Consider the following 12,499-nt stretch of genomic DNA (forward strand, 5'->3'; position numbering starts at 1 on the left):
GATGGGTTGGGAGCGAGGGGGCGGAAGTGATCAGTGCGGTAGATGGTCAGCTCGAGGCGCGTGAGCGGACTTGTGAGCCGGACGGCTTTCATTTCTCTCTGCGTTGTTGAGCCAGGACTCAACATACTCGTTCTGTTGCCGTCCCAAACAAACTGTCACTCCCCTTTCTCCCGGCCGGGGTGGGCGCGCGCGGGGGGCGGCGGGTGTGCGGGATGTCTGTGGGCCCGAGAGCGATATGCCATGTCCGCCTTGCGTTTGTTTCATAACATCGAAGGCTAAGCTCAATAAAAATTAAATGAAACGCGGCGGGCGCCCGTCCGAGCCGCCGCGCCCGGAACTCCGTTTCACCGATGGGAGACGCGCCGCCCCCACCGGCGGGGCGGAGGCCCTCCGGGGGGATCGCGCCACGCTGGAGTCGAGCCCTCTCGAGCCGCCGCTCCAGCAGGGGGAGTGGCTCGTCGCCCTCGAGCCCCAGCGACACGCTGTATGTGCAGCTGGCTGCCTGGCGCTTCGAGCAAGCAAGGGCTTCCCGCACGGCGCCCGAAGCGGCGCTCAAAGAGGGAGTGCTCAGGGCCCTCGCCGAGACTGCGCCTGAGAGCGCAGAGGCAGTCCTAGGGGTGGAGGGCGTCGGAGTCACGAAGATTGCGGCAGAGGTGCGGCAGCCGCCTCCCAATGGCTAGCGATATCTGCTCTTCACCGCCCTGAATGCAGTCCTTGCACACTGCCCGCAGGAGATTGCCTGCCTCGTGCGGCAGTGGAGAGCCTCAGTCGAGGCTGAAGAGGCCTTGGCGCTCTCCGCCGAGGCGGCGGCTCTCTGCGAACGCCGGCCTGACCTCTCGCTCACCGCAATCCGCCACTGCCTCGAGCACCAGCGCGGACTGAAAAGGGACGGCCTGCTCGATCGCTCGGACCACCTCCTCGCCGCCGTGCTCGCGGTGCCTGCCGTGTCCCTGACGCCCCCCAGCCGCGCCGCGAGCAAGGCGGCGCGGAAGGCGAGAGGCAACAGTGAACGCTTGCTCGGCCTTGGGAGTGTCTGGCCGCGCGCGAGCACCGGCCACGGGCTCGGCCCCGGCGGTGTCTACCACGCGCGCAGCAGCCAAGCGTCGAGAGACCCACAAGCACTACTGCCCGTCGGGCCAGCAGCATGACACCGAGCTTCGAGATCGAGCTCGGACGCCCGCAGTAGCCGCGAGCCCGCATCGACTGGACCTCTGGACGCAGGTCCGCAGCAGCCCCTGCCCGCGACGGAGAGGTCCAGTCATGGGAGGCCGACGAAAAAAAGTAATATATCTTTACTTCCAAAACCCGGACGTGCCTCCACCGGCACGCCGCTTCCGACAGGGTGATGGAAGGTTCGACGCACCCCCGGACTGGGCGGAGAGATCCCAGGAGCACGCGCTGCTGGGCTGTCCGCCCCGCCCCCACTTGCCCTGACTGCACAGGATTGCGTGCCCCGACGAACGGCGACACATAGCGGGGGACACTGCGCCGGGGGGTATGCCTAACTTTGGTGCTTTGTGTGGGGGTCGCGTGACTTAAGGGTGTGCGGGATGTCTGTGGGGCCCCGAGAGGGCGAGAGCGATGTGTCATGTGCGTGTCCGCCTTGCGGGATGAGCCTGAAATGCCGACGGACGACGACTCCAGCGACGTCGCCGCCGCATCCGCCGCCATTCCCAAAGACCCAAACTAGAATAAACTGTGTCGCTCAAACGACGCACGTCGCCCATAATAAGAACTAGACGGTTTGGCCGGTGCCATGTGGCGCCGGGCCCCGCCCTCCAGGCCAGGGCGTGGCGCGTCTAGTGCCAGCGACGCAAACGGCAAGACGGCACACGAGTGTTTGGCTACGATCAGACCTGGTGCTGCACCGACGACGCCTCGCCTGCAGAGACGTCGCGCGCCTCCGCAGAGCTGCGGCTGCTCATCTTGGCGAACACCCGGCTGAGGCCGCCAAGGCTGCGCTTCGCGAGGCTGGTGCTGCCCTCGCCAATGCCACCGGAAATGAGGTCCCCCGCTTCGGCGATGCTGCCCGAAACGCGGAGGTCCGCGCGAGCGGGGGTAGCCCCTAGGCTCTTTGCCAGAAGCACGAGCGACACCTGCGGACAGGGACGCCCCTCTTCACGAAACGCTCGATGCGGGGGAGAGCTCGCTGTGAGAGAGAGAGGGCGCGCGCCTTGCGGTGGCGGCCGGGGAAGCACGATTTTGCCAGGTCCGTGTAGAGTCCGCCAGCGATGAGCTCCTGCGGCGTTGGGAGGAGAGGGTTGTAGGGGGAGGGGAGGCTCGGGACGGGCGCCACGGTGAGACATTCGCTCCTGCGGTGTGACTTCGAAAAACCTCGAGAACTGGCAGCCGCCGAGCGCGGGGTCGTTCTCGTGCGCCATGACGATCTTCAGCCTGTCCTGGCGCGCCTGCTTGACCTGCTCGGCCAGCCGCTCCCCGTCGCTGACGAAGCTCTCCTCGTTGAGGTAGAGCAGCATGTGCGTCGCGCTGGCCGGTCGATCATCAGTGGTGGAGATCGTGAGACCGGCAACGGCGGTGGCGATCTCGGTGGCCAGCTCCAGAGCGCCCGCGTTGGCAGGCGAGGCCCAGAGCGTGCACGGTTTGGAAAAGGCGAGCGACTCGCTCTCGAGCTCGCCCGACACGCAGAGCGGGAGGGAGGTCTTGTCCAGAAAGTTGGGCGAACAGAGGAGCACCGCCTGTGGTTCCAGTGGGGTCGGTCGGGAGACGGAGAGGACTGCGTAGCGGCTGGCTGTGGCCGGCGGCGCCTCGGCGATGATCTTGAGGGAGACGAGCTGAAACTCCTCGATGCGATACCAGATCGTGAGCGGCCAGTCCTCGTCAAAGATGGCCGGCTGCAGGTCCTCGGGGCACTCGTCGCGCAGCGCCTGCAGCGTCCCGCCGCCCTTTGCAGGGTCCGCTTCTTGGACGAGGACGAGCGGCTTGTCCTTCTCGAGCGACGAGCGAATCTCTCGAAGGCAGTTCTGTGGCGCGGGCGAGGCGGCAGTTCTTGGGGCCAGGGTGCGGTAGAGGCGGGGTGGGAGGAAGAGGCGAGCCTTGGAGCGGAAGTAGCCCTGCGAGAGGAAGAAGAGGATGACCTGCGAGCTCTGGATGTACTCCTCCAGCGCCCCGATGTCTTTTAGATCATCTACCTATGAGCACACCGCGGTGCGTCAGGGGGGCTCTTTGTGTAGCTTAAGCAGCGCTGATGAGCATGTGCGCGCGTCGAGAAAAATCTTGATGTCCGGCAGCAGCTGCTCGAGCTCACCCTTGATGACCTTTACGGCGTCTTGACCGGTCGACCTATCGGAATCCGCCGGGTATGTTGTGGCGGGTTGCTGTTCCTCTTCTCCCTCCATAGCTATGACTCACCAGATGTGGCTGTTGAAGAGGTGCCACGTGAGGCCAGTCCCGATGCTCATCTCGGGGGGCTGCTTGGTCGAGACGAGGCGGATCGTGGGGACCTTGGCGACGCGGCGGGCGGCGACGATGGCGCCGACGAGGAAGAAGGCGAGCACGACTGCAACGAGGATGATCATCGAGTCGACAATCACATTGAGGCTGCGGAAGCCGAGGACTGCATTGGCATCATCGATCCCGGAGCGCTCCTGGATGCCGAGGAAGATGGTGCTCCAGTTGGTGCCGAGGAAGAGCAGGAGGAGCACGAGGCTCGTGGCGACGGCGATGACGTTGTCCTCGACCCGCTTGTACGGCCGCACGACGGCGAGCGCGACGGCGTAGCATGAGCAGATGAGCGTCGCCACCACCAGGCGAACAAAGGCTCGCTCCTCCGGTATCAGAAGCACGAAACCGGTCAGCACGAGCTTGCGCGCCAGCTCGACCGCCTCCCACCAGTACCAATTTTGTTCGTACTCCCGGTGGAGGAAGGCGGTGGCCCGCGTCAGAGCATTCGGCGTCTTGGCCTGCAGCGGCTTGTAGCAAGCGGCGAGGAGCGACGTGAAGAGGACCAGCGAGCCGGCGGGCCAGAGGACGATGAAGCCGATGGCGAGGCCGGTGATGGGTCCGTGATCGTCGGAGCCGCACTCGACGCTCGCGTCCTGCCGCATGTAGGAGACCTGCCGCAGGGGCTCGTTTGGCGGAGAGATGGTGTAGGCCTATCAGCAGAACATCGCGAGGACTGAGGGGTGGGGTTGTGAGCAACGGCAGTCAGCTATGAGAGGGCGCCTGGCACGACCAGGAGCGGAAGATGGAGGCGCTGATGGAGGGCACGAAGCAGAAAATGAGCACCAGGCCCGCCGGCGTGAGGTCGAGGAGGCCGAGGGCCGCCTCCGCGTACCACGCTCTCTCGCGCGGCGGCGGGGCAGCACGCCAGCGGTAGAGCCGCAGACTTATTCCCGCAACCATTAGCAGGGCGATGAGGGCGACGGGGGAGAGGGCGATGGCGAGGAGCCGCAGAGCGTAGCCGAGGCACTGCTCCGGCAGGAAAAAGCCAGACCAGTCGACGGAGATCACGTTGGCCAAGTTGTCCGTCCAGCCCGTGTACTTGTTTGGCAGCCGCGCGGAGTAGGTGGAGGACAATACGGTGCTGATCTGGTAAAAGCCGAACAGGATTTTGACCTTGGCCGTCATTCCGACCCCGACGTAGTACTTGACGGAGCGGTCTGCAAAGCGGAGGAGACAGCCGATGATGCGCTTCTTCCGCCACGGCATGTGGTAGGCCCAAGCCGCCAAGCCGCACGCGACGCAGAGGCCGAGGACGAGGCCTACGATGCGGCCCACAGCGGCGGCGCGCGGAGCGCATACTTCGCAGGTGTCACCGTCGACGAGGTGGTGGTCTGGCGCAGCGCAGAGCCGGCACTCGGGCCCTTTGAAGTCCGAAGCGCAGTACGCGTCCGAGCCCGCCTCCACCATCCTCCGGCGGCGAGAGGCCTTTCTCGCCACCGGCTCGCTGCCGGCGCACCGCGTCTCGCCGGCCTCGGCATTGCCGCCAAAGAGGCGGCACTCTGTCAACACGGCGGAGGAGGGGCTGGCGCGCCAGAAGCCGGGCGGGAGGACGAGGGTCTCGAGGGTGGTGCCGACCGGGCACGCGGCGTCCGACGGGCACGGGACGCAGTACTTGGTTGGGGATTTGAAGACGTCATCTGGATCGACGCTCGCCTTCAGGTAGAATTCCGCCTTGCAGACGGAGCAGGTGACGCTGCCGGTGCCGCTAGCAAGAGGGTAGGGGCAGGGGATGCACTCGCCCTGACCCACGTTGGCGGCGTAAGTGTCGGCAGCGCAGTCGTCGCAGGAAGAGCTGCCGGCGTCGGAGGACGTGCCGCGAGGGCACCTCTCGCAGATGCTCTGTCCGGCGAGGGCGGTGAAGGTGCCCGGCGCGCAGTCGATGGCGTCATCAGAGCCGGTCGGGCAAAACGTGCCGGCCGGACAGGTGATGCAGTCGTCCTTGCTCGTCATGAGGTCGAGGGAGGCGTTGATGCGCGTCCCGGCGGGGCAAGGCAGCGGAGCAGAGGCGCCCTCGGCGCAGTAATGGCCCGGCACGCACGTGGTGCAGTTGGTGGCGCCGCTCGAGTCCTGATATTCCCCGGCAGGGCACCTCTGGCAGATGCTCTGTCCGGCGAGAGCGGTGAAGGTGCCCCGCGAGCACGGCGTCTGCTCAGTGAAGCCGGGGTGGGCTAGTCCCCCGGTCAGGCGTCGGTGCACTTCCCTTCCCTTCGAAAAGTTTGGTGGCGCGCGAGTAGCTCCCAGCTTCGCACGGCAGCGCCGCCGCCGCGCCCTTGGCGCAGTAGCCGCCCGCCTCGCACGGCTTGCACGCCGTCTGCGCCTCCGCGTCCTGGTACGTGCCGGCGGAACAGGCCGTGCACTCGCCCTGCCTGGTCTCGTTCGTGTACGACCCCTTGGCGCACGCCGTCTGCTCGGTGGAGCCGGTGGTGGCGAAGTAGCCCGGCGAGGCGTCGGTGCACTCGCTCGCGTCGGAGAGGTTGGTGGCGCGCGAGTAGCTGCCAGCCTCGCACGGCAGCGCCGCCGCCGCGCCCTTGGCGCAGTAGCCGCCCGCCTCGCACGGCTTGCACGCCGTCTGCGCCTCCGCGTCCTGGTACGTGCCGGCGGAACAGGCCGTGCACTCGCCCTGCCTGGTCTCGTTCGTGTACGACCCCTTGGCGCACGCCGTCTGCTCGGTGGAGCCGGTGGTGGCGAAGTAGCCCGGCGAGGCGTCGGTGCACTCGCTCGCGTCGGAGAGGTTGGTGGCGCGCGAGTAGCTGCCAGCCTCGCACGGCAGCGCCGCCGCCGCGCCCTTGGCGCAGTAGCCGCCCGCCTCGCACGGCTTGCACGCCGTCTGCGCCTCCGCGTCCTGGTACGTGCCGGCGGAACAGGCCGTGCACTCGCCCTGCCTGGTCTCGTTCGTGTACGACCCCTTGGCGCACGCCGTCTGCTCGGTGGAGCCGGTGGTGGCGAAGTAGCCCGGCGAGGCGTCGGTGCACTCGCTCGCGTCGGAGAGGTTGGTGGCGCGCGAGTAGCTGCCAGCCTCGCACGGCAGCGCCGCCGCCGCGCCCTTGGCGCAGTAGCTGCCCGCCTCGCAAGCGCGACAGGATGTCGCGCCCGTGTCGTTCTGGTAGGTCCCTACCGCGCACTTGTCGCACGCCTCCATCCGCTCGGTCGGCGCGATCGTGCCCGCCGCGCACTGCGTCGGACGCGCGGCGCCTCCCGGACACGACGAGCCCGCCGGGCAGTCGAAGCAGTCGGGCAAGCCGTCGCCGTCCGTGACGTTGGCGTAGGTGCCCGGGTCACACGTCGCGGGCAGCTCGAGCGACGCGCCGACCGGGCAGAAGCTGCCACGCTTGCAGCGGGTGCACTCCTCGGCGCCGCTCGAGTTCTGATAGAATCCCGCGGCGCACCGCTCGCACTTGGAGAGGCCGGGCGTGGAGGCGAAATGGCCGGGCTCACATGGCGAGCACGTCTCTCTGCTCTCCGCCCCCGGTGTTGCGCTCGCGGTGCCGGCAGGGCAGAGCTCGCACGCGGCGCTCGAGTTGGACCCGTTGGCCGGGTTGAAGCTGCCGGCGGGACAGGGCTCCCAGACCATGCGTGTGGCGGCGCCCGCCTCGTCGCAGTAGCCTCCGCGAGGGCAAGGTTCGCAGGCGGAGAGGCCGACGTCGGGAGAGAAGCTGCCCGCTGCGCAAGGAAGGCACTCCTCCTCTCCCGCGAGGGGCTGATGCTGGCCCGGAGCGCACGGGATGCAGCTCTCGTTGCTCGCCGCGCCGAGGGCGGGCATGCGAGTGCCGACCGGGCAGGGCTCGGGGTCGGCGGTCCCCTCCTTGCAAAAGTGGCCCCTGATGCACTGGCCGCTGCAGGTGGAGTTGATGAGGCCGCTCGTGTTCCCGTAGTAGCCATCGGGGCAACGGTTGCACTCGGGGACGCTGAAGTCGCGGAAAAAGGCGCCTTTGTGCGGCATCCAGCTGCCCAAGCGGCAGTCCCAGTCTATCGGCGAGTTGAGAGGCTGTATCGTGACACCGTCGCCAGCGGTGTTGCCGGTGAAGGAGGCGTCGCTGATCGAGGTTTGTTCGATGTTGAACAGGTACAGCACCGAGCCTGAGTTGCCCGCTCTGTTGTCGGTGAAGTCGACACCCGCGATGGAAAGAGAAGTTTTCGAAAGAGAATTGCTGTTAGACGCCCAGACGACGCCGCCGGTCTGCGGTTGCGAGGAGAGAGCAGGGTGAGGCAGCCGTGGCCCTCTCTATCTCTCGCCCCGCTGTCGTCGCGGCGCTGCTGGGGTGCGGATAGCTCTACGCGGCGCACATAAGCAGAGCTGTCCCTCACATCCGATGCGATTATCGAGACCACACCGCTGTTAGTCGCGTGGACGACGCCGCCGTACTGCGCGGTTGCGAGGAGAGAGCGGGGTGAGGCAGCCGTGGCCCTCTCCATCTCTCGCCCCGCTGCCGTGTGGCGCTGCAGGGAAGGCGGCTAGCACTACGCGGCGCACATAGTCAGCCGAGCAGCCCGACACGGTCGACTCGATGATCTCGACGTCGCCTGCCTGGGAAGCGTACACACAGCCGCCGTGGCTGAGGCTCGCCCTCCCATTGACGAGGGTCAGCCCCCGCAGGGTGAGGCTGCAGCCTCCCTCGAGGTAAAAGAGCCTGGTCGACCTCTGGCCGTCGAGCGTCGCTCCCTCGCCGCTGCTCGCGACGATCACCTTGATGTTGGCGTCGCAGCGGATTCGGCTGCCCAGCTTGAAGTGCGCACTGGGCGGCAGGTAGATTGAGACGTCGGCCGCAGTAGAAGTAGCCTCCTCGATCAGGGAGCGGAGCTTGGCCTCGCTCGCCGCGGCGACAAAGCCGGGGGGGAGCGGCGGCAGAAGCGGGGACGGTGACAGAGGCGGCGGCGGCGGCGGCTTGGGACCGGCGCGCGCGTACACGCGGGTGATCATGCTCGAGCACGACTTGGACGACGAGCCGTAGTACAGGGTGCTGCAGCTGCTGCTGCTGCTGCTGTCGAACATGTTGCAGTTCGACTGGCCGTAGACGCCCGTGCCCGAGCAGACGCCGGTGGAGCCGGGGACCGTGTCCTGCTGGTCGCCGTCGATGATCACGCCGCTGCCGCCCATCCACGCGAAGTCGTCCGAGGCCAGAGCCGAGCCGGAGGCGCCGACGGAGCCGGTCCAGTACACGGTGGTCGAGGTGCCGACCCACGTGCCGCTCATGGTGACGGGGCTGCTGAGGAGCGAGCCCGAGGCGGACCATGTGACGGGGATGCCGCCCAAGTTGGCCGCGGCGAGGGTGGCGCCGATCGTGCGGTCCGTGTCGAACTTGTACTCGAGCGTCAGGTCGGGGCCAGTGCTGCCGTCGCAGTAGAACTCCTGCTCCCACGTGTCGGTCGTGTCGGTGACGCAGTCGGTGCAGACCAGCGGCGAGGTCGACGTCGCGAAATTGGACGGCTCCGGGCCGTACGGCAGCTTCTCGGCGCACCTGGAGCCGCTGGTGACGGCGAACTGGACCAGCACCTTGGGCGGTGGCGCCGGCGGCGGCGACGGCGGCGGGGACGGCGGCGCAAGGGACGGCGGCGGCGGCGGATCTGTGGGAGTGGCAACCGCTTTGCCGACGACTAGCGCTGCGGCGCCCATGCGGACGGCGGCGTCGAACGCCTTCTTGCGCGAGACGAGCAGCACGGAGGCCCCAGCGAGGCCAGCCTCAACAAGCTTCCGCGCCTTGCTTCCGGGCTTCCCAGCGTCGGCGGGCCGCAACTTGGGCGACGTGTCGTTCACGGGCAGGACGGTGTCGCGCCCCCGAGCGATGATCCCCGTCCTGTTGCTGTAGACGGGACCGACAAAGTCGATCTCGGGCTCGCCCTTGCGCTCCGTGCTGTTGCGCGAGGCTAGGACGGTCTCCAAGTCGGCCTCGCCCTACACGCAAACACACAGGCAATCCGTCATGCGCCGGCTACAAAGGCTCGCACACAGAAACAGCCGAGAGGCGCTCACCGGCTGCTTCTCGTAAACGTCCTTGATGATGGACGCCGGCGGCTCGCCAAGCACGCGCAACGGCTCGCCCACCGCCTCTTTGACGTCTTCCAGCAGTCCTTCCAGCAAGCGCCCCTCGTCGCGTCCGCCCTGAACAGCGCGCGGGCTGTGGGTCACGAGCTGGCGCGGTGCGGATACTAGCCAGCGTGAGCGAGCACGCACCGGGTGGTTGGCAGGCACGCTGTCCGACGACGCGATGGCAGCAAACGAGCTGGTGTCGTCGCCGCCAATCTCGCAGAAGCCGTTAAGCGATGCCGGCGCGATCGGCGTTGTGACTGCGGGAAAGGAAGTCGGGGACTCGTGCCACTGCGAGGAGAGAAGCGCGGAGGTGGCAGAGTACGAGGAGAGCGCAAACGCGGTTCCGAGGCAGAGCAGCGCGAGGATGCCAAAGAGGCGGAGCAAGTAGGACGGGCAGAACTTGGGCCAAGAGAACCAGCCGGAGGCAGAGACGGAGCCCTCCGGCGTGGTAATCGTGGTCGTCTCGATGTCGACCGTCGCGCCCTGAACAGGAGGGCGCGAGACTGGCGGTTTGAGCGGCGAGCGGGGGAGGGGGCCGCATATATGCAGGCGGCGCGCACAGAGTCTGTGATCGGCGGCGTGGAGCCGCGGGGCACCTTGCCGGTGCCACCGAGGATGCCCTCGTTGCCGTTCGTTCCGAGCAGGGCCGCGAACCGGTTGTTGCCGCCGACCGGGGCGATGCTCTTGGTGCGGACGATCGGGGCAGACCTGCCCTTGCGCCCCTTCTTGCGGCGCGGGTTCGACGGGGTGGTCCAGTCGGGGATGCCCTGCGCACGCGCAAGCGGTGGGTGCGTCAATAGTTGAGGCTCTGCGATGCACCGCAGCGTGCGAGGCGCTCACCACCGTGGCGGGCTTCTTCCCTGGAGCCTCCTTGGCAGAGACGGTCCAGTCGGCGTCGCCCTACGCAATGAAAGCGGGGTGGGTCAAGGGTTGGGTTGGCAGACGCACGGCGCAGAATGCAAGGCGCTCGCCGCCGGGGCGGGCGTCTCCTCCGGAACCTCCTCGCTCGACGGCAGCGGCGCGGCCACTGGCGTGAGAGCCGGGGCGCTTTTGGTGACGCCATTGGGAGCCGTCGGTGGGTCAATCGGGGTGGTGTTCTTGGAGCAGTCGACCAGGTTGGGCTCGCCTTTGCGCTCGAGCTTGCGGAGCGGGGAGGCGGTCTTCCACTCGTCGATGCCCTGCGCGTGTGCGAGACGCACAGGGTCAATATGAGTACACTCCCGTGTCCCCGCAATACACCCATGTGTGCACGTGCTGGGAGAAACTCACCGCCGGGGCGAGCTTCTCCGCTGGCGGAGAGTCCTTGGCCGAGACGGTCCAGTCGGCGTTGCCCTACGCATCAATGAAAGCGGGGTGGGTTAAGGGGTGGGTCGGCAGACGCACGGCGCAGAATGCAAGGCGCTCGCCGCCGGGGCGGGCGTCTCCTCCGGAACCTCCTCGCTCGACGGCAGCGGCGTGCCGCTGGCGGCGACCGGCTCGAGAGCCGGCGCGTCTTCGGTGACCGGCTTGAGAGCCGGCGCGTTTGTGGTGACGCCGTTGGGGTCCGTCGTCGGGTCGGTCGGGCGCGCAAACTTGGACAGCGACCAGAAAACGGCGCTCGCGCTCGGCTTCTGTGCGGCAAACATGGCCTTGGCCAGGTCCGACTCGACCTCCGCGGCGGGCGCCGTTGCCGCGGCCAGGTCTTTCTTGAGGACGCTCTCGTCGAGGACGGCCTCCGCGTCAGACTTGGCGCCCTTCACGTCGTTCTTGGCGCCGTACGCCTGTGGGCGAGGGATGGGGAGCGTGTTGGGAGGAGATTGGAGATCTGCGACAAGCACACGCGCACCGCCTTGTCTCCGAGGAGCGAAGGCGGCTTCGACGCGGAGAAGACGACCGCCTTGATAAGGCCGTCTTCGACCGGCAAGATGCCGACCTTCACTGTTTCGTTCTCTGACATGATGTTGATCGATTTGATTCGCACCTACTCGCAGCGTTCGCAGCTTGAGGCCCAGCACCAAGGCACGCCGCGGCACGCACGCCTCGCTCACGTTGTTTTGGATCTGCGAGGACGCAAGCGACAGCGGGCGAGAGTCAGCATACACGGGATGAGCGGGGCGCGGGCTCATGAGTCGCGGGAGCGCAATGGGCGCGGCGGCGCTCCGCCCGCGATCTCTCTCTCGCGCGTCCACGGCGCTCGGAATGGAGCCGGGCGGCGGTGCGAGGCGGCTGTGTCGCTCTCTTGCCGGGATCGCGCGGGGGTTTGGGTGGACAATGGGCCGCAGCGACGCGTTTCGCGGCTCCTCGATGGCCGCAGCCGCACCTGCGAGCGGGAGGGGGCAGGTGGTGCGAGGCCGAGGGGGGGCGGCGAGCGAGGTTGCATTGGATGTGCACAAACAGCTATAATTGTGGAGGTGAACGGGGTCTGGAATGCGAGGGGAGGGGACGGGGGACAAAGTCGGTGAGCCTGCGGGGCCGTGGGGAGAGGGGGGAGCGGTTCAAGAGGGCATGCAAGCGGCAGCTGGCTGGCAGAGGAGGGGGACGGTGGGATCGCTCCGGCGACGAAGGGGCTGATGGAGACGAAGCTGACGGCAGAAACGGGTTGTGGCAGAGGAGGCGGCGGACAACTTGCGATGTCGGAGGCGGAGGTCGGAGGCAGCGGCACGAGCGGCGGCGGGGGCGCGGGCAGCGGCGGCGAAAGCGGCGCGCGCAGCCGTGGCGGTGGGGAGGGAGGGGGTCGGGTGGCGGCGGCGAGGGCGAGGTCGAGGGAGGCGGCGGAGCCGTTGGCGGCGGCGAGGGCGAGGTGGAAGGCGGCGGCGGCGTGGGTGGCGCCGAGGGCTAGGTGGAGGGAGGCGGCGGCGTGGGCGGCGGAGGGGCGGGTGGCGCCGGCGAGCTCGAGGGAGGTGGCGGACCCCGTGGCGGCGGCGAGGGCGAGGTCGAGGGAGGAGGAAGGTCGGCCGACGCGTGTAGAACCTTCGCCGGTCGCCTGCGACTAGCACCCAACCGGTGAAGTTGCCCTCGTAGGCCTTCGCCGGG

At 67.9% G+C, this 12,499-nt stretch overlaps 2 protein-coding genes across 2 annotated transcripts in view; one reads left to right on the top strand and one right to left on the bottom strand.

Moving 5' to 3' along the window:
• Nucleotides 1-350: 350 nt before the first annotated feature.
• Nucleotides 351-1,474, top strand: EMIHUDRAFT_207124 (hypothetical protein; the record flags this gene model as incomplete). Its single annotated transcript, XM_005776423.1, has 3 exons — nt 351-653; nt 732-1,074; nt 1,443-1,474. 3 exons carry the CDS (start codon nt 351-353, stop codon nt 1,472-1,474), a joined length of 678 nt encoding a protein of 225 aa, XP_005776480.1.
• Nucleotides 1,475-1,850: 376 nt separating this feature from the next.
• The window catches only part of EMIHUDRAFT_101254 (hypothetical protein), a gene marked incomplete at both ends in the record, with an annotated part of 17,209 nt that continues 6,560 nt past the window's right edge, over nt 1,851-12,499 (bottom strand). The window contains 19 exons of the mRNA XM_005776424.1: nt 1,851-1,982; nt 2,105-2,239; nt 2,325-3,149; nt 3,276-3,300; nt 3,370-4,112; nt 4,246-4,961; nt 7,351-7,539; nt 8,197-9,352; nt 9,431-9,559; nt 9,632-9,970; nt 10,084-10,254; nt 10,328-10,387; nt 10,486-10,665; nt 10,757-10,819; nt 10,921-11,247; nt 11,313-11,447; nt 11,515-11,786; nt 11,911-11,930; nt 12,007-12,449. Coding sequence (XP_005776481.1) covers nt 1,851-1,982; nt 2,105-2,239; nt 2,325-3,149; nt 3,276-3,300; nt 3,370-4,112; nt 4,246-4,961; nt 7,351-7,539; nt 8,197-9,352; nt 9,431-9,559; nt 9,632-9,970; nt 10,084-10,254; nt 10,328-10,387; nt 10,486-10,665; nt 10,757-10,819; nt 10,921-11,247; nt 11,313-11,447; nt 11,515-11,786; nt 11,911-11,930; nt 12,007-12,449 — 6,060 coding nt within the window. The remainder of the gene's footprint in view (nt 1,983-2,104; nt 2,240-2,324; nt 3,150-3,275; nt 3,301-3,369; nt 4,113-4,245; nt 4,962-7,350; nt 7,540-8,196; nt 9,353-9,430; nt 9,560-9,631; nt 9,971-10,083; nt 10,255-10,327; nt 10,388-10,485; nt 10,666-10,756; nt 10,820-10,920; nt 11,248-11,312; nt 11,448-11,514; nt 11,787-11,910; nt 11,931-12,006; nt 12,450-12,499) is intronic.

The sequence above is a fragment of the Emiliania huxleyi genome, assembly GCF_000372725.1.
Source record: "Emiliania huxleyi CCMP1516 unplaced genomic scaffold EMIHUscaffold_28, whole genome shotgun sequence".
NCBI classification, from domain to species: Eukaryota; Haptophyta; order Isochrysidales; family Noelaerhabdaceae; genus Emiliania; species Emiliania huxleyi.